This window comes from Antechinus flavipes, chromosome 2 (genome assembly GCF_016432865.1).
Source record: "Antechinus flavipes isolate AdamAnt ecotype Samford, QLD, Australia chromosome 2, AdamAnt_v2, whole genome shotgun sequence".
NCBI lineage: Eukaryota > Metazoa > Chordata > Mammalia > Dasyuromorphia > Dasyuridae > Antechinus > Antechinus flavipes.
In genome coordinates, this window is record NC_067399.1 from 450,233,672 (window position 1) to 450,257,294 (window position 23,623).

The following is a 23,623-nucleotide window of genomic DNA, read 5'->3' on the forward strand; positions in this document are numbered from 1 at the left end:
TTAGAAATTAAAAGATTTTAGTGTCTCAAATAGTTCTGATCTCATGGACTACTTGAAAAGGTTTCAGGAAGCACACTTTGAGAATTGTTGCCCCAAAACCTTGAATCTAATCAAATTGAAAATAGGCAATGACCTAGATTAAGATTTTTGATTCTAAATTCTTACCATCCTTGATTGATTTTCTGGTACCTAGAGTTCACTTTTAAACTTTCACAATGTTTCCTAACAGATAAAGGGTTATCTTTATGTGTATGTGTATGTGTGTTGGGGAGAAAAATGCAAATCTTGTTATATAGTGATAAAACCAAGTAGACTTGCAGAAGTCTACTTGAAGAAGAGTGAGCTGAAAGTCCAATTTCTGCAGGCTATAAAAGAGATAATATGATGCTATAAACAAACAACAACATAGAAATAGTCGTGGAAATTCCCAGACATGATTTTCTGTTTGAAAGTCCAAATAAGGGATAAGAATTTCCTTTAAGATATAAGATATAAAAGATATTTCTCAATTGTCCCCTCACATGGTTTCTATGGAAAATCCCTTTCTCCTAATGCCTAAATCCCCTTCTCAACCTATTGTGAACAAGATCTCCTTTTGCAAACTTAGAACTACTATTTCCTGCTTGGTACTCCTCATGGTACTTTGTCTCTACAGACTTCAGGGCAATATTTGACATCAGGGCAACGTGTTTTTAAAAAGTTAAAAAATAAGTTTTTGTTTTTAAAATATACTTTGATTAAGATTTCTCTATATTAGTCTTAAATGTAATAAATTTAGAATGTCAGCAATTAATGTTTTAAAATATATGCTATTATTATAAAACCATTGTACAACAAATGTTGAGAATTGAAAAATGCAATTCTCTTAATTTGGAAATTGCAGAACATTATCTGGGTATTTTAAAGAAAGGAAGGCCTGAATGTTAACTCTATCCAGATTTTGAAAGTGAAGTGCATGTAAACAAGAAAGTAAATACAATTGGATCAGAAAAAATAAGGTTTTAAGTAGACTTTTGAATGATATAACAGACTTTAATTGTTATTCGAATAAGCCAGTAAGGTGTGCTTTTGAAGGCCCTTGGAGTGATTTTGTAAAGAACAGAAAAAAAGTCTATACTTTAAGCATTTAAGCATGTAAGGAGGCTTTGGGTTTCATTGAAATAAGAAGGCTATGGGGAAACTTCATGATACTAAGCTATGGTAATATGTTTTGGTAACCTGAAATTCCAGGGCTCCAAAAAGATGGGATTTGGGTTGGGGGAATTTGAAGAGGTTTCTAGTGGTATTTCTCCTATCTCTTATCCTCAGGGCAAATAAGAGAGTGGGGCAAGTACTTAATGATGCTACTAGTGATTGGAAAGTAAAATAGAGAAAAGCGGAGGGGGGAGGGAGGGGAAGGAAGCTAGAGGAGCTACCATGTGTCTTTAAAAATAAACTAATTGATAACAGAGGGTTCTCTTTTTTATTACTTAATTTAATTTATTGATCAATTGTTAATTTTTTATTAATGTAATAATTTCTAGTTATTTTTCTAGTTATACATGCATATTAACTTTTAAATAACACATTTCTTTATGAATCATGTTGGGAGAGAAAAAATCAGAACAAAATGAAAAAGCATGGAAGAGGGCAAAAAAAAAGAAATGAACATAACATGTATTGATTTACATTCAATCTCCATAGTTCTTTTTCTGGATGAAGCTAGCATTTTCTATCCAGAGTTTATTGGGATTGCCTTGGATCAGTGAACAACTGAGAAGAATCAAGTCTTTCATAGTTGATATCGCTGTTATTGCTGTTACTCCATAGAATGCATTCCTGGTTCTGTTTGTTTCACTCAGCATCAGTTCATGGAAATCTTTCCAGGCTTTCTAAAATCAGATTGTTCATCATTTTTTATAGAACAATAATACTTCATTGCCAGAAACCATGTCCTTGGAAACAAAGAGCTAAAGAAGAATGTGATTACCTGCACGTAAACTCTGAGCTAAGACCTTATCATGAACAAACAATACATCCTAAATTCCTGAGACAAGATAATGTGTGTCCCAGGAAATTGGCCCTACCCACCCAGGAACTAGATAACGAGTATGCCCCAGGATGTCAGCCACCCCTATGGTCTGACATTCTTTACATTGCAACCCCCCACCCAGAAATCATATAAAACTAGACCCTCTTCATTCAATAAACTGAGACTTTGCTCCACCTCAGCTCGTCTCCCTCCTCATTTCTAACCCCATCCCTTTTCAGGCAATAGCCTTACAGGCAAATGTCCACCTCAAGACCCACACTTTGATGACCTGCTGGACGGGTCACTTCATTACTTTCATATACCACAACTTATTCAGTCATTCCCCAATTGATGGGCATTACTCATTGTCCAATTCTTTGCTACATACAAAGAGCTACTACAAACATTTTTACACATATGAGTCATTCTCCTCCTTTATGATTTCCTTGGGATACAGACCCAGTAGTGGTACTGCTAAATCAAAGGGTATGCACAGTTTTATAACCCTTTGGTCATACTTCTAAATTGCTCTCCAGAATGGTTACATCATTTCACAATTCCACCAAAAATGCATTAGTATTTCAGTTTTTCCACATGCCCTCCAATATTTATTATTATTTTTTCCTGTCATCTTAGCCAATCTGAGAGGTATGAGGTGGTACCTTAGAGTTGTTTTAATTTGCATTTCTGCAATCAAAAGTGATATGGATCATTTTTTCCTATGACTGTAGATGATTTTAATTTCACCATCTAAAAATTGTCTGTTCTTATCTTTGACCATTTATTAATTGGGAAATGATTTTTATTCTTATAAATGTGAAACAGTATGCAATAAAAGTTATAAAGGGGCATGGAAAGGTAGACTAAAAACCAATTGGAAATTAAATACTTTAATTCTAAAAAATGAGTGGGCCAAACACCCAAGACATAGATGTATATCCAGCCCCAACTATTACCACCTTTCAAGGACTTGACCAGTAAACAATGACTATTCCAGTAATGTTGAGACAGTGGAAGTTTATTGTTAAAAAAAAAATGAGGGGAAAGGAACACATTTTTCAAGAGATAATCTTAATGCAAGGACAATGCCTCCAAATCCAGGAGAAGATAATTTGATGGACCTTCACACATACAAAACATTTTCTCTCTTCTGACACCAAATATAGCAATTTGTCTCTGGCCTTGAAGTCCTTCAAATAGAAAGAAAATTTTTGGAGAAGCTTTTTTTAGGAGAAAAATCAGTATCGATCATTACCATCTTTTCCCCTTGGTCATGAACTGAGTGTTTTGGAAGTTTTAATCTTCTCTCACATGACCCTCTTCCACTCCTTCCTCTTCCCTGCTCCTGCCCAACTCCTACCCAGACACACCTACTTATTCTCAAGTTGAGAACTAGAACAGTTGATGTTGAGAAAAGTATAGGAACAAAAATCAGGGTATCTGATTTCAAATCTTAGAACGGTAGAGCTGAACAGACTTGAGAAAGCAGAATATCACAGCTGGAAAAGACCTTAGAACATAGATTACAAGAGCCAGAAGGACCCCTGGGGAGAACTAATCTAACCCTTTCAATTTATAGCTCAGAGAGAAGACTTTGGGCATTTATCTACAATCACACAATCAAATGGGTAGAACTCAAATTATAAACTAGACCTCCTAATTCTCAATTCAAACCTTTCTACCATGAATTCCTGACATGCTCATGTGTCCTTTTCCCAGATGAATAATATCACACTGTATAAAGAGATTGTGGGTATGAAAAAGAAGAAGAGTCTTTATTTTTGACCATTTGTGCTTTTCAGTATCTCCTTTGTTGTTCCATTTCTTTCTTTCTTACCTGCTCAGTATCCTAAATCCCATGCTGTCATGCTTTATTAGAGTTCCTATAGATAGAGGATGACAATTCTGCTTCAAGTGTTCATTGAGCTAGGTCACCTTTTGATAGATCATAGATTTAGAACTGAAAAAAGATCTTGGAGTTCATTGAGTCCAACTCTTCCATTTCATGAAGGGATACTAAGAGACCTTATGTGATTTACCCAGGGTTGTATATTTTAAATATCTGAGGCAAGAGGGAAAGTAAAGTTTTCATGATTCCAATTGTAATATTTTAATTCTGAGGAGCTAGGATTCAGTATTTTAGAGTTCAGGATTCCCCTTTCCTAGAACAATTCTTTGAAAACCTCAATAAATCAAAGCAGTCCAGTTTTTAAAAGGCAATTCCTACCTGTTTAGAAAAAAAGTTGATCTGCCTTCTGGAAGTTTCATTAATTAACATTGAGATTATTTCCACATATTAGTGCATCTGAAAAGAAAGAACCATGTCTGAGACCAGGTGGAATTCAGGAGGCTCAAAAAGTCTGAGTCAGTTAGAGTGTTATGGAGGTGAAGGAAATGAGGGAATTAGGACAACAAGTGGTTAATTTTGAGAATTGAATGAACCTTGACTTCATTTTGTGACTAAATTCTAGAGCTAATTCAGTTCTCTTTCTATTCAATTATGGGTCTAATTCAATTTCTGTATTGTAAGAAAATTTTATTCAGTTGTTAAGATTGAGAGGAAATCTTATTGCATTGTTTGAACCCAGTCATATATTGCTGAAAGCTAGACCACCTCTACCTGCTGCTTAGAGACCTTTAACTAAGGACCTCTATTATGCTTAATAGAAACTCAGAATTAAAGATTGATTCAAGGAGTTTTCTTGTAATGATACATCATAAGAAACATACATTTCATCTGAAAACTGACCCCATGCTGAATATCCAGTTATTTCCATCCTCCCTTGATTGTATGGGGACACTTCAAAGGAGTGTGATACCTCTTTTTCTGATTGCAGGGAATTCCACCTGTTGCTTTTCTACCTCCTTACTTGGAAAGTCCTGATCTCACCTGTCCTTCAATTAGAAATCAAGTACCAAAGTTTATACTATGTTTAAATGTTTTCTTTTAATTAATTGATGTTATATCATTAATTGGATCCTTCTCCAAGCTAAGGAAAGACTCTGGTCCAGATTTTCTAGGTAATTGGCATGAATTGTTGAATAACTCAATATTCTTGGAAGCTTGAACCTTTGTTTCCTCTGTCATTTCATTTTTCACTTGCCACAGAGAAGAATAGGATTTAACCTAGTTCTCAAATTGGAAGTGGTCAGAAAGGCATCTTCCTGTGGATTAGATTTAGCAGCCCCAAGAAGTCAGAATCGAACAGCACTTCATCATTTTTCCAAACTTTTTTTTCCATTAGAAATAGTCCAGCTTAATGTTTTGGTTGGGTCTTAGGACAGAGCATATTTACATATCACAAACCCATTTTCTCACTTATCTCATTCGTCAGTTAGTGATTTTTCTTAAGGAAGAGTGTGAAATTAGGAACCATGGAATGACATTGTACTAGAGATCAAGGAACCCTAGAACGAACTGAATTGTGTTCAGTTCAATAGGCTTAAATCTGGACGAGGATTTTTCAAGAATCTCAAGAAGAACAATAAAAGAATCACAGAGTTTCTGCTTTTTAAATTTTTACTTTGTTACATGCAAACCCCAGTTAGTTCTTTGCAGATTCTTCATAGCAGATTCAGGGAAGGGAGACAGATTAGAACAACAATAATTGTCTTGTTCTATAGTTTACCAGGTAGTTGCCAATTTATTCTTGATGTGAAATCCTTAAAACTCCTATGTAACAATGACAAAAGGGCCAATAGTAACCTGAATAACTTGGCCACTTAAAAATGGAAAGGAGAGACTGAGGAGAGTAGATACTTACCAACAAGAGCCGTTTTCAGCTTAACATCTAACTTTAGTAAGCATGTGCTGACTGCCGAACAGAGCTGAAACACAAGTGCAGAAGTATGTTCGAGATCCCATTTCCTGAGGGAAAGTGTCACTAAGTTATCAGGTATAGGAGAATGTTAAAATAATGTCAGCACTGGGAAGAACCTTAGAGATCATATTATCCCACTCCCTAATTTTTTTCAGACGTGAGAAGAGACTTGCCCAAATTTACACAAGCCAGAGCCTGACAGCTTGAGCTGGAATCTTAGACTTTTGAGTTCTAGTCTGGGATTGTTTGTACTGCCCAGAATTCACATTAAAGAAGGGCTTGGAGGAATCTGCATGTGTTCACTTACTGCTTCCTGTACCAGTTGGGGAACCACAGCATTCAGAACTTTTGAAAATGCATTCAGCATAGCATTGAGTAGGCTGGAAGAAAAAAGACAGAAGACAGAAAATAACCAACCACTTTCTTGGGTGTGAGAAAAAAGATCCCCTCTGTGCAAAGACTAGAGGCCTCCTATCCTGGTGGGAAACTCAGCTTAGCAGGTCCAAAAAAACTGCCCTATGGCCAAAGGATATGGGAAGTCTCAAGTGAGATAACTGATGTAAAGCACTCTGCACATTGTAAAGCATTACATAAATGTCAGTTATTATTATTGTTAATGTTCATATTTTTATTATTGTCATTAGCTTACAGTTACCAGGCCTCCAATCTGTTGATGATTTCTTTCCATGACTTTTCTATTGCAGTCATGCTGAATTCAAATAAAATTTAGAGAGCAATACTAAGCTATTAGAGAGCTGCTAAGAGTCTAACTACTGGCCTTGGGATAGGGGTGGTGGTATTTGGAGAACAGGCAAGTATGCCCACATGTTTCTGAGTTTGATTTGTATTCTTAACACTTGATTAAGTCTAGACAACCAACAAAATGATAAAGCAAGTTCTGATTTATATCAGTTGTCAATTTCTGAGATGTAAATGCTCATATTGAAAATTTAACTCAACTCTTACAAGTCAGTTAGAATTGACTCCAGTATACTCCCACCTATGACTGTGCGAAGTCTGTTATGCTGCTATAAGAAGGAAATATTGTAGTAATGAAAATGTTCCATGTGTATCAGGAGACGGATAATTTGAGCATCACATTTCTATCCTGAATAGCCAGAAAAGAAGACTGTTCTATTTCTTTCTAACCTCAGCTCCAACCTCCAAATAGGTTGCATCCCTTCATATGTGTATTTAATGAACTTAAATTAAAATTAAATGCCTACTGTGTTTAGAGTATAGTGCTAGACACTGAGAGAAATGCAAAAGCTCCTGCTCTCATGGACTTCAGAATTAAGTAGAATGTGAATCCTATTAAAGAAGGCAGAAAAGAGAAATTGATGCTTGGAAAATAACAATCTTTCAGGTGTTTACAGTGTTGTACATTTACAAAACCTTTTAAAAATCTTTAAAACAATTCTTTAATGTTAATTATGAAAAAATTATTTCTATTCTCCAAACTTACAAATGATTCCTTAATGGCTAATTGATCTAATAATTGATTTAGAATAATTAGATTAGATTATTAGATTAATAATTAGATTTCCTAAAATAATTAAATACATCTTCTCTTTAACATTGTCTTTTTTATTATATCTTTTTATTAACAGAACATATGCATGGGTAGTTTTTCAATATTGACCCTTGTAAACACTTCTGTTCCAACTTTTCCCCTTTTTCCCTTCACCCCCTCCCCTAGATGGCAGGCAGTCTCATACATGTTAAACATGTTAAAGTATATCTTAAATACAATATATGTGTACATATTTATACAGTTCCCTTATTGCACAAGAAAAATTGGATTTAAAAAGGCAAAAACAACCTGGGAAGAAAAACAAAAATGCAAGCAAACAACAGAAAGAGTGTAAATGCTATGTTGTGGTCCAACTTATTTCCCAGTAACACTGTCTTTTGTCATAGTTCTCATTAAACTATGTTCTTTCCTGATTCTCCTGCTACCTGTCTGACTGCTCCTCTGTCTCCTTTGCTAGATCTTCCTCCAGAGTACTGAATACTAACTGTTGATATCTCTCAGGGATCAATTTTAATCCATTTTCTTTTCTCTCTCTTCACTATTTCATTTGTGCTATTAGCTCCCATGGATTCAATTTATTACATTTGAAAGTTAAGATAAACTGAGGCATAAAGTTCCAAGCACATTCAATTTATTGGTAAAGATAGCAATTACCAATAAAAAAGGTCTCTCAACACTTCATTCAGGCAAAAGATCACAAGATGGGGCTTATTAACCTTCATATAGATTTGGGAAGTACAAGGGGACAAAAAACAGAAAGCTTCACAGATGTAGAATGCTATGGTTGTCTATAATCTCAAGTAATTTAGATATTGAAAGCAATATAATTGCTTGGACATTTTAAACCAGGAACAACCTTCCTTCCATTCTGTTTACAGGAAAGGTTGATTAGAGTCCATCTGCTCACTAGTTAAACAGAAGTAACAGACTTTTTGACCCCCCCCCCCCCTGCATTCTATAATGCTTAGTGTAGTTGGGGAGCAGATCTCCTTTAACTGTCCATGGATATGTAAGACTATATAGAGATAACTGTTTTCTTTCAATTAAAATGCTTTGTAGGAAAGCTTAATTTAAACTTAACTCAGAGAGGAAAAATAAATATCTGGACTCATAAACTTCTGAATTTAACACAGACAAAATAACAAGTCTCAAGCAGTTATGAAATAGGATCCATTACAGAATTGGATCAAATATAAAATACTAAGTCAATATTTGATTTTCTCAAATTATCATCTCTGTGAGGATGATTGTCAGATTTATTTGCCCAATTTTAATCTTACTCCTGAACTTCCATTTCACATCTCCAGATACTTATTAGGCATCTCAAACTGATTATTTCTTAGACACCTTCAACTCAATATGTCCAAAATTGAACTCATTATCCTTCAACTCCCCTCTCTTCCTACACACCAATGTTTGCAACTAAGAAGTTGTAGCCTCAGTTCGTTCCCCAGTTTCTCTCAATTTCCATATCCAGTTAGTTGTCAAGTTCTGTCATTTCTATCTTTATATATATTCTCTTCTTTCCTCTGACCTTACTCCTACTCTCATTACCTCATGCTTAGCTTATTATAATAGCTTGTTGATTGGTCTCCCTGCTCCAAGTCTCTCCCTCCAGTCCATTCTCCACTCAACTATTAAACTAAAAGTACAATTCAACTATGTCAACCTCTCTCCCATTTAATAAACTCCAGTGGCTCCCCATTAGCTCTAAGTAATAAAACATATAAATATTAAATATGAAATCTATAGCCTCTAACCCTCTTCATAAGCCACACTTTCTTTTCTTTCTAGTCTTATATCTTATATGACTATACACACACACACACACACACACACACTCACACACACACACACACACACACACTGATCTTTCCATCTCTAGATTTTTTTTTGGTTGTCCCCCGTGCCTAGAATGTTCTCACTCCTATATATCTCCTGGCTTCTTTCAAGTCTCAGCTAAAGTCCCAATTAAAAAAAAAAAAAAGTCTTTCACAATTCTCTTTAAATCTAGTGCCTTCCCTTTTGGACTACTCCAAATAGTTATTTATGTTTTCTGACTTATTATTAGACTGTGAACTCTTTAAGATCAGGGACTATGTTTTGATTTTCTCTGTATCTTCAGTGCTAACTAGTGCCTGGCACCTAGAAGGTGCTTAACAAATATTTATCAAATGGGAAGTTGAAATTATAAAATGCAAAGTTATTTCCTGATATTCCAATGGAGAGGAATAAGTTCTGGTTGTACTAAAATCCAGGTTTACTGACTCCTAGAATACTAAGTTTCCTTAAAAGATCAATTCAAGGTTTTCCAAAGATTTTCCTGGTACCTTTCTTCTCCTTCCCCCCAACTTCATCTTCCACTAAATTACCTTGTATTTATTTTGCTTATACTTATATGTGTTTATGTATTTGCCTATATGGAAAAGACATGAAACTGTTTGATTTCTGCTTTTATATCTCCAATGCCTATGATTGGTTGATTTCTCTATTAACATAGACTTTAACCTCCCCCCCCCCACATATATATAATTTAAATCACATGAAATATAATCTTATAATAATATATGATAATATATTATCCTATAATTTAGAATATAAATAGCATAAATATGACATGCATATATATATATATATCATATACAGGGGTCCTCAAACTTTTTAAATAGGGGGCCACTTCACTGTTCCTCAGACTGTCGGAGGGCCGGACTATAGTAAAAACAAAAATTTTGTTTTGTGGGCCTTTAAATAAAGAAACTTCATAGCCCTAGGTGAGGGGGATAAATGTCCTCAGCTGCTGCATCTGGCCTGTGGGCCATAGTTTGAGGACTCTTGATCCCATAGGAAATAGTTACTATTACCCCTTACTCTTGCAATGACTTTCAGTCCTTTCTGAATATAAACATTTCAAATGCATCTCCATCCCAGCACTGAAACCCTACCTCTAGCTCTTGTCCCATTTTTTTTTTTTTTTTTTTTTTGGTGTGTGTGTGTGGACGTGAGAAATGAAGGTGGAAAGCAATTGGGGTTAAATGAGTTTCCCAGTTAATAAGTGTCTGAAGCCCAATTTGAATCAGGCTTTAGGTCTAGTGCTCTTATTTACAGGGCCACCTTTTTTAATAACGCCCTTCTTTATAAGAAAGTATATCTTTTTCTTGATCCCTAACTTGCAAATAACTAACTTTTAAAACAGTATTTTAATATCTTTTTAAATAAAACTACCTTTCCTAAATCAATCATTTCATTGTACATCTCTTAATAGATGTTTTCCTTGACTAAGCTAGAAGCCCTTATTTCCAATAAGATTTTGAACTCTGTGTAGATTAATAGTGCAATTAGGATCTATGAACCAGGTCCTTGCCACCCAGGATAGTGCTCCATCCTCCATTTGACATCAGGCTACATTGGACTAGAGGAAAGAAAACAAATTCACAGGAAATATATGAATTGACTGCTAACAACGAGCACTACAAAGCTCTTTGATAACTCACCTAATGTGGGTTTTGACTTTTAAACTGACAAAGTCACTGTTACAACCCTGAATGACCAAGTAACCATCTTCATTTTCATCCATCTCTGTTCCAATTTGAAATCTGTTGTTCATTTCTATTTTGAAACCAATATTTCCAAGAGAGAATCTAAAGAAAGAAGATAGTTTAGAGAGAAAGAACTCCATTATTTATAGAAATCTATCATGGGATAAGATCAGAGAGCAGATTAACTCAACACTCCTGTTCACCAAACCAAATGAGGAATGCAGCAGTGAACATAGGCAAGAGAGGAATATCTTTAGATTCCTACTGAGATTTTTTTCTTTGTTGATACTTTATGATTTCCAAAGCACTTTGAAATCTATCATGACCTACTATTTTCTTCAGCTGATTGCCTCCTCTGCCATTTCCTTTCTCATTCTGTCTCTCCACCTACTTCTCTCTCTCTCTCATTCTTCCTCTCCCCAACTTTGTCTCTCTCTTTCCTCCTTTTCTGATTCTCTGTGATTCTATCTCTGTCTCTCTGTCTTTTTCTGTCCATCTGTCTCTTTTCCTGTCTTTCCCCTTCTCTTCCTCCTTTTATCTTTCTTCTTTTTCTTTTTCCTCCATTCTCTCTGTCTCTCACTTTTGCTCTCTTTTTTTCCTTTTCTCTCCTTTCTGTCTCTATCTCTCTCTGTTTTTTATACTTTTGGTTTCTCTATGACACTTTCTTTTTTTCATCTGTCTGTCATTTTAAATCTCTCTATATATTCTTGTCCTTTCATTGCTATCTACTAACATGATTTTTTAAAAAGATCATTGGACCCATCCATATTCACAAACTATCTTCTTCTATCTCTCCTTCTTTTATCAAGGAGTCAAAATCCTTGAATAAGTTGTTTGAACTTGTTACCTTCATCTTCTCTCCTCTCATTCTCTTCTCAACCTTTTATAATCTGGCTTTTGACCTGTTTGCTCAATGAAACTCTATCTTCTCTCCACTCATATAGCTACTTCCTGATTCAGATCAGTGTAACTTTCCACCTGAACTACTACAGTAGTCCTTCTACTTTCTTTCCTCCCTCTCAATCCATTATTCATGGAACTGCCAAAATGTTCTTCTTAATATACAATTCTGACAGCCTCAAGCCATCACTCAACAAACCCTGATTCACAAACTTTATAACTTATAAAGTATTTTCTTCATATTTGTCAAGAAATATCAGAATCATGGTTACCTAACTTACTTTTGCTGATCCATTATTTATTCCATTGAACAGAGATTTTAAGACTTGCAAAGATCACTCACATATTTGCTTCCATATCCAAGGTTACAGGGAATGTTGCTAACAGTTGTTGACGTTTTTCTTCATTTTGTGTAATATTAATATTGAAGATTTGGGCCTCTATAATTTCAATCCTGAACAGAGAAATCATATTATACGTGAGAAGTCAATAACTCATGTTCTTCACAGATCTAGCTCTATCCAAATTAAACCACTCCAGTATTTTAGCTTTCTGTCAGACAAAGGCAAGGGGCAAAAGGGAAAGGAGCCTGTTTTCAACTAAAGACCCTAAGGATTTTGAACTTTGACATCAATTCTCAACTTTGATATAGATTCTGAACATTAACAATGACCCTTAACTGAATCTCTCTTCTAGCCTGATCATCTTATGTCCAATATGTAGGATTATGGCTGGGCTGACTTGACTAATTAGAAGGTCCATCTTTCCCAATTCGTTGTAGTCACTCACCCTAAGTCATGAAAGTGAGGCTAGACAACTATAAAAGATTACTCCAGAAATATAGGATGTGGCATGTGGCTTCTTTGCTTATTTGATCAAGTTAAGTAACTCACTCCACTGTACCAAATGTGTTAGTTATAGCCAAGACTAGAATTCAAATCTTTTTACTTTCATTTCTAGATTTTTCTCCTCTACAAGATTTGCCTTTTATTTTAAGAGTTTATTGGGGGGAGTGAGAAACCATCCAAAGAACATCTTTATTTTCCTACCTTCAGGGACTATCACTTTTTTTTATTATTACTAAATCAATCAAGTATCTGTCAATTTATTAAACACTTATTATGGCCCTAAATACTTGAAAGGCACTGTCAGAGATAATAAGACCAGATGACACTTAGAGTGTAGATAAGGGTAGAAAACTCATGTGGAGGAAATAATGATAATTACAGAGTAGGATTTTTAGTATTTTAATGTCTAGTTAGTTTCCACATGAAGTTCTACACAGAAGCTCGGGTGGTATGGGATCATCTTTGAGGTTAAACTATTGATTCAACAAGAATATCATTAAATAATAGCAAGTCTTAGAAGGTTCTTGGACATGAGGCTCAACTAACTATCAGGAAAGCATCTAAGAGGTTCAGAAAGTGGAGAAGCTCCAAGATCAAGGGAGGTGAGAAAATCAAATTAGCTCTGTATTAATTTTTCAATTGATCTTATTTTGTAACTAATTCTATTTGTAACTCTATTTTTTGTATAACTACCTAAACCCTTTTCTCTGTCTCTCATTGAGGAAACTTATGAATTCAAAAGTTCAGTCTCTCTCAGTTAAATGAAAAAGTTAAGTTTTCCTATCGATCACTTTTAATGAAATAAAAGCTGACTAAATACAAAAGCAAATCACTTTTCATTGAAAAAAAACTGAAATAAGTTTAAAAACTCAGTGACCTCGTAAAAGACTTTAATTTAAAGGGACTTTAATTAACACTACCTGGAAATCATTTCATGTCAAGGAAACTTGTTATCTTCTATACCATTAATTATCCTAGTTCAATACTAGGACATTTGTCATTATCTCTATCAACTAACATGATGCTGTTCCATGAAACATGTCATCTCTAGCTGTTTTTGTACAATTGGAGAAAATTTGTTATTGACTATTAGTAACAAGATCCATATGGACAGTATCAGTCAGCATTGTCAATGTAGAAGGAAGAGGTGTTACCAGCCCATATCCCAGCCTTTCAACCAATAGTATTATCCCTGCCTCCATGATGCTGTCAGTTCTTTAATCAATCATATTTCCCTCCACTTACCAACTTCTGTTCTTTGTTCTATGCTTATAAAAAGGGACTGACTTTCTTTCTCAGAGTCTTTTGACTTGCTGAAAAAGTCAGTGACCCCGTTTATTAATAAATTCACACTTTACTAATAAACTGACAGTTGCTAGGTGCTTTTTATTCAAGCTATCTTCATTTCAATTACAACAGAAGTCATGGACTTGGAACTACAGATGATTAAAACATCCCTGTGGCATTGCAATTGAAACAATCTGTTTTACTTCACCTAGTACATAGTAAGACTCTTATAACAGATGCTTGTTTCCTTCCTTTTTTTCCTTTTTTTGCTGATAAATGAGAATACTCTTATGTATCTCCAGGCTATAATATTATTCCAGATCTTTCTAAGGGCATAATATCATATTGTAGATATAGTGTGTTGAGTAAATATTTTCATTTATTTGTTTTTAACCAATATTTATGTTCTCACATGATCCTCCAAAACACATACTTAGGGCCACCTTCAGGTCAACTTAGTCCTCCAGAACAATAAACACTTTCGAGGAGAACAAAGATCTTAACTTTGCCCCATTCACACTCTTCCCTGTCTCACCCTGCATTTGTCCTTCTCCTTTTCTCCAAGTCAGACCTGACTTTAAGTTGTTCTGTCCTCCCACAAACCTTCCCCTGACTTAAACTCTACAATCTAGAATCCTTGCCACTGCCTGGGACTATCTGGTCCCCTCATTTGGGTCTGAAACCATACAATTAGTAAGGTGAACTCACGAAGAAATCTCCAGGCCAAGAAACTTGGCATCCACTCCTGCATGTAAACTTCCAAGCAATCCACCTTGAATAAGGTGCAAGGCCTCCATGAAGGGAAGTTTCTTAAGATTGTTGAGAGTATTTGTATTCAGCAGTTTGCTGTGTAAACCTGTAAATAGTTTCAAAGTATCAGTGAGTCTTAAGTTTAATTCTTCCTTAAAGAAAAAGTCTAACAATGAGGACAAAAGAACCAGATCTAGAGTTGAAGGACATGGATTTGAATCCAGCTCTGCTTCTTAACACCTTATATGGTCTCTGTCAACTTGGATGTTCTCTCTGGAATTCAGATTTCTCATCCTAAAAGGATTTGACAATGGAGCTGATAGTTCTTAAATTTGATCCTACAAAACATGAATTGATTGACCCAATTTATTAGTGGAAAAATGATGGCCTAGAGACTGAGCAAAGCAATGATGGAAATTCATTAATGATCTCTTCAAATCGTCCAAAATTCAACAACCACAGCACCCTTAGATCTGATTTCCAGATTCCCTCCTGCCCTAAATCCTCCATTCATTTTATTCCACATAATAGAAATCTATTTCTTTGATTTTTGTACAATTCTCCCTTTAAAATGCAAATGGACTTAGAAGTAATCCTACCTGGAAAATGACTTTTTCTAAGTTTTTGCTGCATAAAGGAGATAGACTTGAAAGTGGGGGTAAATTGAGAAGGGAAAGGAGGCTTACAAACTCCACTGACTTCTCAAATACTAATAATTTCTTGTCCTCTGCTATGCTATTTTCATACATTTCTCTAAACATCCTTACCATGTGTAGAATAAATCAGTGTCTCGATGTTAAATCTCTAATTCTCTTCCTTTAAAGCTTAACTTATGGGACATCTACTCCATAAAGCCTTCTTATGCCCTTATACAGAAATAGTTCCTTACTACTGTTTCCTAGAATCTTTTGTCTATAGTTCTCCTTTGACCTGTTATATTCTATTTTATATATATTTATTTGTGTATTTGTAAGCATAAGGGGACTGAGGAAAGGCCAAATTGTAAAGGTCTTTAAATGTCAAATAGAAGATTTCATATTTGATCTAGAAAGTAATAAAGAGTCATTTATAGGTTAATATAGTCCAATTTATAGATGATAAACTCCCTGAGAGATAGGGGTTTATATTTTTCTTTAATACCAGCCCTGATCATGTCTTGATACATAACAGATACTTAATAAATGTTTGTTGCAGCACTTTTTGTGGTAGTGAAAGGCTGAAACAAAGATGATGCCTGTTTTAAAGAAGGCAATTATATAGTGCACTTGGCCTGAAGTCAAGACTTCTCTGCCTTAGTTCAAATCCAGCCTTGAATATTTACTTGCTGTGTGACAATGAGCAAGTCACTTAATCCTGTTAACTTCAGTTTCTTCATCTGTAAAATGATCTGGAGAAGGAAATGGCAAACCACTCCATTATTTCTGCCAAGAAAACCCTAAATGGGGTTACAAAGACTTGGACATGACTGAATAAAAATTAGGTCTGGTTATTGAATGATGAAATTTTAATGCATAATGTATTGGGATATGATTGCTATAAAATGTGAATGTGGTTAAAGCAAGCAGCTTCTTCTTGACTTCTCTGTAACCCTCGACAATCACCATCTTCTTGTTATTTTTCCTCTCTGGGTTTTCATGGCATTACTCACTCCTGGTTTTCCTCTTACCTGCCTGATCACTCCATCTCTGTCTCCTTTGTTGATTTTCATTCAGATCATGCTTACTGATCGTTGGTCATTGTCCTTGACTTTCTTTTCACTTCTCTTTATACTATCTTGCTTAGTGATCTCATGAATTCATTTCAGTCATTATCTCTGAGAGTATGATATATCCAGTGCTCAGCCCTCTCTAGCCATATTACCAACTACTTTCAGATACCTCCTCCAAAATAGGCATTAGGTTTATTTCATTTTTTTTATTACCACAACAAATCTATGTCATGTCTTACTTAATATATTCCAGTGGCTCTCTATTATCTCCAAGAACAAATTTGAGACCCTTCCCTTGCCATTTAAAACCCTTCACAACCTAACCTCTTCCTACCTTTCCAGTCTTCTTATGCTTCAGTCCTCTTCATATATTCTACCATTCAGTGACATTGGCCTTCTTGCCTTTTCTGTAACACAATATTTCATTTCCCCATTTCCTGGCTTTTCTCTGGCTGTTTTCCAGGCCTGGTATTATTTCCCTCTATACCATAATCTATTAGCTTCCTGGACTTCTTTCAAAATGCAGCTCAAAATCTGCCTTCTGTAGATAGCCTTTTCCATTCTCCTCAATCCTCTGTTGGCACATGTCACTTCCTCCATTAATTTCAAAAGGGAACAATACCTGTTTTTGCTTCTGTGGCTCCAAGGCTTAGCATAATGGCACACATAGTAAGTTCTTAATAAAAACTTTAAAAAGAGTCAAATTATAATGACTAAAAATATCCTTAAAGAAAAGAAATGAAAATATACCTCTCTTTCTTTCATAGGTGAGATGGATACTAAGAGATGGAAATATTATATTTAAGGTTGAACTTGCTTTTGTAATGGTTGTTTTTACCAAATTATTAAATAGTTGCTTAAGGTCAAACATGTAAAAAATGGTACTGCTGGGATTAGAATCAAGGGCTTTGACTCCACATCCAGGGTTCTTTTCCTATATCACATTACCTCTGTAAGTCAATCTCCTCATTTTAGGGGAGACAATGAGTGGAAATGACTCGTTAAAGATCTAAGCTCAAGAAATGAATTGATTCCCTTCCATTTTATATCCAGTTATCACAGATTGGTAGACACACTCACTAGAATTTCTTGTGGGGATGGGCCTAATTTTACCACTATGCCCTCACCCTGCCTCTCTTAGAATTCTTATGAGATTTGGAGAAAATGTTATATTGATCCATTTTAAATCTCCACCCACTCCACAGATGACCACACATGTATTTTACTACTACCAGAATTCCTTACAGTGAGCTTTTTATTTCCAGTCATAGATCACCTGGAAGCAGATGGGACTGAGTCAAATGGCAACTTACTAGTAGCCACCTCTAAGAGTAAGCTTGGGGAGACTTCTGCCCATGCTGATACTTCTGCCTGAACAGATGCTTTTGCCAGTGGTTGAGTCAAGATCAGTTTTTGTCTTCTTTTGTGGGCTGAGCTCTGTATGAGCAGTCCATAGAAGAGTACAAGTCCCCAGATCTTATGCATCTTCTTTCCTAATATAAAAAGAATGAAATTAAAAAAATTTTTTTAAAAATATTTTCCTCAAAATTAAAATCTGAAGTAAATATAAGATTTGCCTCCAAATCTGCATATAATGGTTAGAATACTCTAAATAATTTCACTGTTACTTCCATTCAAAGGCAGATTTAAAGAATAAAATTAATTTGAATGAAAAAGAAATATCCCTTTCACACATACACACACACACACACACACACACACACACACACACACACACACTCCAGAAACAAAGACCTTTGCAACACAAGAAAGATTTTTTTGTTAGGATCCTCCTCCCCCAGTATGTGTTTAAAGGAAGATGAGTGAGTTTTAGCACTCATTGGTTTGGTCTGAATCCACAAATACCGTATTACTCCCTATAAACTGTGAGAAAGGTCCTTTATTTTGTTTGATTTTCCTAAATCCATATATACACGTGTATATTACTGGCATTATTGCAAAGACTTAATATATTTCCTTCTTCTCTCCCTTTTTCTTTTCTACCTTGTATATATCTTCTTAGATGGAGCATGGTATAAGCAATAGCAAGCCAAACTTGAAGCCAAAAAAATTTGGGCACATATCTGGCTATGTAAACACTAGGCACTTAAGTCTTAACCTCTTGGTACTATCCTTCACTTCATCCTTTATCAATAAACTTGCAGACCTAGTTCCTCCACAAATCTTTTAGGTTAGAATTCCATATGTCCCCTTCAGGGCTGGGCAAGTAACTCTTCTCTTTGCTTTATGTTAAAAACCATACCTTCTTCCTTTAGTTGCCCTTAAGTGTATTGCCTTTCTCAAGCACCTTTTATTCCCTGAGCTGCACAGAGAGAAACAGTATGTTTTGAGGGAAAGAGTACCAGAGTAATTGGAACCCAGCTTCTAACCCCAGTATAATCAGAAACTTGCTGCATATTTTATAATTGTAATATTGCATCCAGCTCTGATATTCTAGATTTTCAGGCAAGACTCTCTTACAGGATCTTATTCAAAACATTATAGTTTAAAGCTTTTGGTTTGGCTACCAAGATTTTTCTGACATACATACTCAGCAGGGGTTTAGATTTTCGAAATAAACAACTGGATGAGTAGCCCTGAATAAGGATAGTTCCATAAGACAAAGAGTTTAGTTAATCAGAAGCAACCCTATCTAAATGCAGCAGTTTTGTAGTTTATATCTAGCATAAAGTTCTTCTTTATATCCAAATATCTTTCCTTTAATATACCCATCTCTGAACTGAGAAAGAGATGAGAGAACAAAAGGTTAAAACTGAAAGAAATCTTAGACTCTGCATAGTTCTGATACAACCTTCTCATTTTAAAGGGAAGAAATTGACAAACAGAGAGGGGAAGGGACTTGACTTGGATGATTCTATATAATTTATAAAATAATAGTATGGGTCAGTCAATATGTACTTGTTAAATACTTACTAAGAGTCAGGTACTTTGTTAAGGGATGGGTATACAAAGAGTCAAATATAGTCACCATCCTCAAGGAACTTATATGTATTGAAAACAAATGTACACTTCCTTAGAAATTTATAAATCCTGTTTGATTTTAAAACAGCCTTACTAAGATTGGTCATAGATCAAAAAAAAAATCCTTTAGAAGATATTCCTTATTCAGCTTAATATTCCAATCTAGGAACAGAGGTCAACAGAGCTTTGGGGGAGGGAGGTCCTTAAAGCCTCATTTCCCATCCCCACCCCACTCCCCATCCCCAGGGATTTAAACAGCAAAGAAACTTCCTTCCTTATCCTCTGGAACTCCAAGGATAAGGGCTGAGCTGATGGGTCTCACCTGAATCTCTCTGAGAGTCTCAGCAGGAATTCGAGCTCTCCTTCTGTATCTCCTATCAACCTCTGCACAGGAGGGGCCTTTATATAGCAGAAACAGCTGGAAGAAACAGGAAACTCAGAATCTGGTGATGGATTTCAAGAAAATGGTACAGAATATTGTATTTATAGTGTCTCTAAGCATCCTCTAAAGTCAATAGTTGCTGACAGGAAAGGGAAGACAGGAAAGTCAAATGAGAGACAAATGAGACAGGAGGAAATTTTAGCCTGTCACTCAATTCTTAAAGCCTTCTTTGATGAATAGAAATGAGCTGAGGGACCCCTATTGTGTCTGGTTTTTTTGTAACTAGAAAGATCTGACTTTCAATGTGAATCATAGCATTATGGAAGTTGAGAACAGGAAGAGACATCAGCAGCCTAAAACATATCAGAAATTTCTCAATCCCCATTATGATATACCTGATTAGTGGTCACCCACCCTCTACTTGAAGACTTTGAAGAAAGAAGAATCCACCACCTCTTCAAAGCAACCTATTTAGCTTTTGTACAGCTCTAATGTTAGGAGGAGTAATTAGGTAGTGTAGTGGATAGAGTGCAAGGCCTGAAGTCAAGGAGACTCATCTTCCTAAGTTCAAATCTGGCTTCAGATACCTTACCAGCTGGGTGACCTTGGGGCAAGTTTACTTAACCCTGATTCAGTTAGTCATCTATAAAAATAAGTCAGAGAATGAAATGGCAAGCCATTTCAATATTTCTGTTAATAAGCCTCAAATAGAATCACAGATTCCAAGACAACTGAACAACAAAAATTGTTAGGAGCCCCTTCTTCATATATCTTGCATACCCATTCATACCCATACCCATGCATATATCTTGTAAATAAAAAAGCTATTAAAAAAAAATAAAGTCAGTCAACTAGCCTGTATTAAGAACCTACTATATGGGCTAGATAGACACTATGCTAAGTACTGGTGATACAAAGAAGGGCAAAAACAATTCCTTCTCTCAAGGAATTCACAGTCTAATAGAGGGGACAGTATACAAAGAATAATATTAAAACAAAATACATACCAGGTAAATTGGGGATGGTTTCAGAGGGAAGGCATAAATAAATTCTGCCCTAATCCTAATTAGGAAAGAATGGAAGACTAACTAACTGAACTTTAAGGAAGCCAGAGAAGGCAAGAAGTAGAGGGAATGAAAGAGAGATATAGACATGGGAAGCAATCAGTGAAAATGCTTGGAGTTAGGAGACAGAATCTGTCATGCGTGATTAACAATAAGGAGGCAAATGCCATTGGCATATGGGACACATGGAATGGAGTAAGATATAAGATAGTAAAAGGAGAAGCTTTGAATGTCATATTTTATATTTGATCTTGGAAATAATAAGGAGCCACTGGATTTTGTTTTGTTTTGTTTTGTTTTTTTTTGATAGGAGAATGATACAATCAAACCTATCCTTTAGTAAGTGACAGCCCAGTTAAGGATGGACTGGAGTTTCTCCACTTAAAATGGGAGAATTAATCAGTAGGTGACTGAAGTAGTGCAGGCAAAAGTTAGAATGGCCTATACCTGGATATTTGTTGTATGAGAGGAGAGGAAACGCCTGTCTATTCAAGAGATTTCAAAGGAAAAATGGACAGGGCCTGACAAATGACTGAATATAAACGTAAGGGAAATAATGAGGAGTACAGTTTTTGAACCTAGGTTACTAGATGGCTAGTGATACTCTTGGCTTTAATAGGGAAGTTAGGAAGGAGGGAAATAGATGTGTAACTCTGCTCTCAGGAGTGCAGCAGGGTTCAATGCAGCAACAAAGTTTGAAGCCCAAAATGGACCTCTAGGACAAGAATTCCAGACCAAAGAGAACCATGTAGTTCTGTCATTTTGAACCAACAGTTTTCCAGCTGGCTGATAATGACTGAATTCAACAGCAGTGTATTAGAACTTCAGACTTGGGACAAGTCAATAAGAATATTGCACAAACCCAAACCTAGGTCAGGAATTTGCGAAGCTCAGTCCAAGGAGGCAGTGATTAGACTTTACCCTGGATCAAACTACTTTGGGAACACTGAAAATTTACCGGTTTTAGAATAATTCTGGAGTGATACAACACACAATACCCTCCAAAAAAGGAACAACAACAAAAAAAAAATCCAAGAAGACAAAACCTCAGTCCAGACACTCTCCCTAGAAGTGCATAGGCCCTGATCCTAATATAAAATTTGAAGTGAGTTAAAAGACTGGGAGAGTGAAAAGATATAAAAGAATTCTACCATAAAGAGCTATTATGGTGATACCATTCAAAATGAATCTAAAAGAGATTAACTCCAAAAAATCTAGAAGTAAATCCTCAAAACAACAACAACAACAACAACAACAACAATCAACCACACAGCTTGGGAACAAGATGAACCAGAGATTCTAGAAGAAATGAAGCAAAAGTTTAAAGGGAAAAAAAAGGCTCTAATATCATTTTTTTAAAAAATAAGAATACTAATAGCAAAACTGAGAAGAAAAATGAGAGTTATGGAAGAAAGTTTTGGAAAAAAATTTTAACAACTTCAAACAATATGTACAAAATCTTAACTAAGAGAGAACCTCCTTGAACATAATTGTGGCTGAATGTTATGCACGCCCAGATTATCAAAGATGGAAGCTCCCATGTAGGAAACAGCAGGTATTGACTTCTAGAAAACTCCCCATCAATGTACATGCAAACAACCTCCTTTCTATAGTTATATAGCAAGAACAAACTGTGATTCTATAACTAGCAGGACTATGTCTCTATCTCTATCTCTGTCTCTATTTCTTTTTATCTCTATATCTTTCTATCTACTACCTTCTTGTCTCTCTGTCTTTATGTGTGTGTGTGTCTTTCTGTCTCTGTGTTTATCTGTTTCTCTCTATGTGTCTCTCTATGTTTGTTTCTGCTTTTCTCTGTCTCCCTCTGTATGTATGTGTATTTGAAAAACAAACATAGGAATCAAGAGAAACATTAAAAAAACAGGAACACGAAATAGAGGAAAAGAAAAACATTAATAACCATAACTGTGAATGTGAATGCAACAAAAATTGCCTACATAATAAAAGAAGATACAGAGTAAACTAGAAAATAGAATCCAACAATACTGTTTATAAGAAATATACTAGGGACAAAAAGATGCATAGAAAGCTACCATAGGTGCTGCAGCAAAATCTTATACTTTAGTAAAAAAAAATTTAGAATGAATAATTATGGAACATTTAATAATAGGTACAATAAGTAAAATTTTTTTAAAGGAAAAAGTAACCATGATTTCAGATAAAGCAACAGAGAAAATAAGACTTAATTAAGAGATGAGAAATCTAGTATAGCAATAAAACTACTAAAGGAAAAGTTAAATGATTTACAGCTTGAAAAATTCAGTAAAGTTATAATGATTGTGTGTGGAAAAGTTAAAAAAATAAACAAAAAAGAAATGAAGGACCTCAATTTTAGAAAAGTAAGATATTCAAAGATCCATAATCAGGATTACCCAGGACCTAGCAGCTTCCACTTTAATCGATGGAAGGGCCTCGAATATAATATTCCGAAGGGCAAAAGAACTTGGATTGCAGCCAAGAATAAACTATCCAGCAAAATTAAGTATTATTTTTCAGGGGTAAAAGATAGACATTCAAAGAAGCAGATACATTTCATTTATTTCTGATAAAAAGACCAGAGCTGCATAGAAAATTTGATTCTCAATTACAGACTCCAGAAAAGTATAAAAAGATAAAAAGGAAAGAAAAATGACTGTTTGTTTTAAAATTCTTAAAGTTTACATCTCTATATGGGAAGATGATAACTCTTGAAAACTGTATCTCTATTATGGGTATACTTAGAAGATGTAGGCATAATTTGATTTTATTGCATTGATATTAAAAAAAAAAAACTAGAGAT

At 35.2% G+C, this 23,623-nt stretch overlaps 1 protein-coding gene across 2 annotated transcripts; it reads right to left on the bottom strand.

Moving 5' to 3' along the window:
• Nucleotides 1-1,567: 1,567 nt before the first annotated feature.
• On the bottom strand, nt 1,568-19,787 carry LOC127547012 (uncharacterized). 2 transcript variants are annotated; one of them, XM_051973871.1, is made up of 9 exons: nt 19,700-19,787; nt 17,709-17,888; nt 14,646-14,793; nt 12,146-12,256; nt 10,858-11,004; nt 6,140-6,212; nt 5,776-5,839; nt 4,239-4,316; nt 1,568-1,871 (listed from the first exon to the last, which is right to left on the bottom strand). In XM_051973871.1, exons 2-8 carry the CDS (start codon nt 17,878-17,880, stop codon nt 4,279-4,281), a joined length of 753 nt encoding a protein of 250 aa, XP_051829831.1. In that variant the 5' UTR covers nt 17,881-17,888; nt 19,700-19,787; the 3' UTR covers nt 1,568-1,871; nt 4,239-4,278. The 2 variants fall into 2 exon arrangements, with proteins under 2 accessions (XP_051829831.1, XP_051829830.1); XM_051973870.1 differs by lacking the exon at nt 1,568-1,871 and adding an exon at nt 3,012-3,201.
• Between the last annotated feature and the right edge of the window lie 3,836 nt (nt 19,788-23,623).

Excerpts from the sequence above, each read along its gene's own strand:
- LOC127547012 (XM_051973871.1), bottom strand. The coding sequence starts at position 17,880 with ATGCATAAGATCTGGGGACTTGTACTCTTCTATGGACTGCTCATACAG. Across the intron at positions 12,257-14,645 it reads CTTGGCCTGGAGATTTCTTC|GATTGAAATTATAGAGGCCC; the intron begins GTGAGTTCACCT and ends TTCTCTGTTCAG. Across the intron at positions 6,213-10,857 it reads AAAGTCAAAACCCACATTAG|CCTACTCAATGCTATGCTGA; the intron begins GTGAGTTATCAA and ends TTTTTCTTCCAG.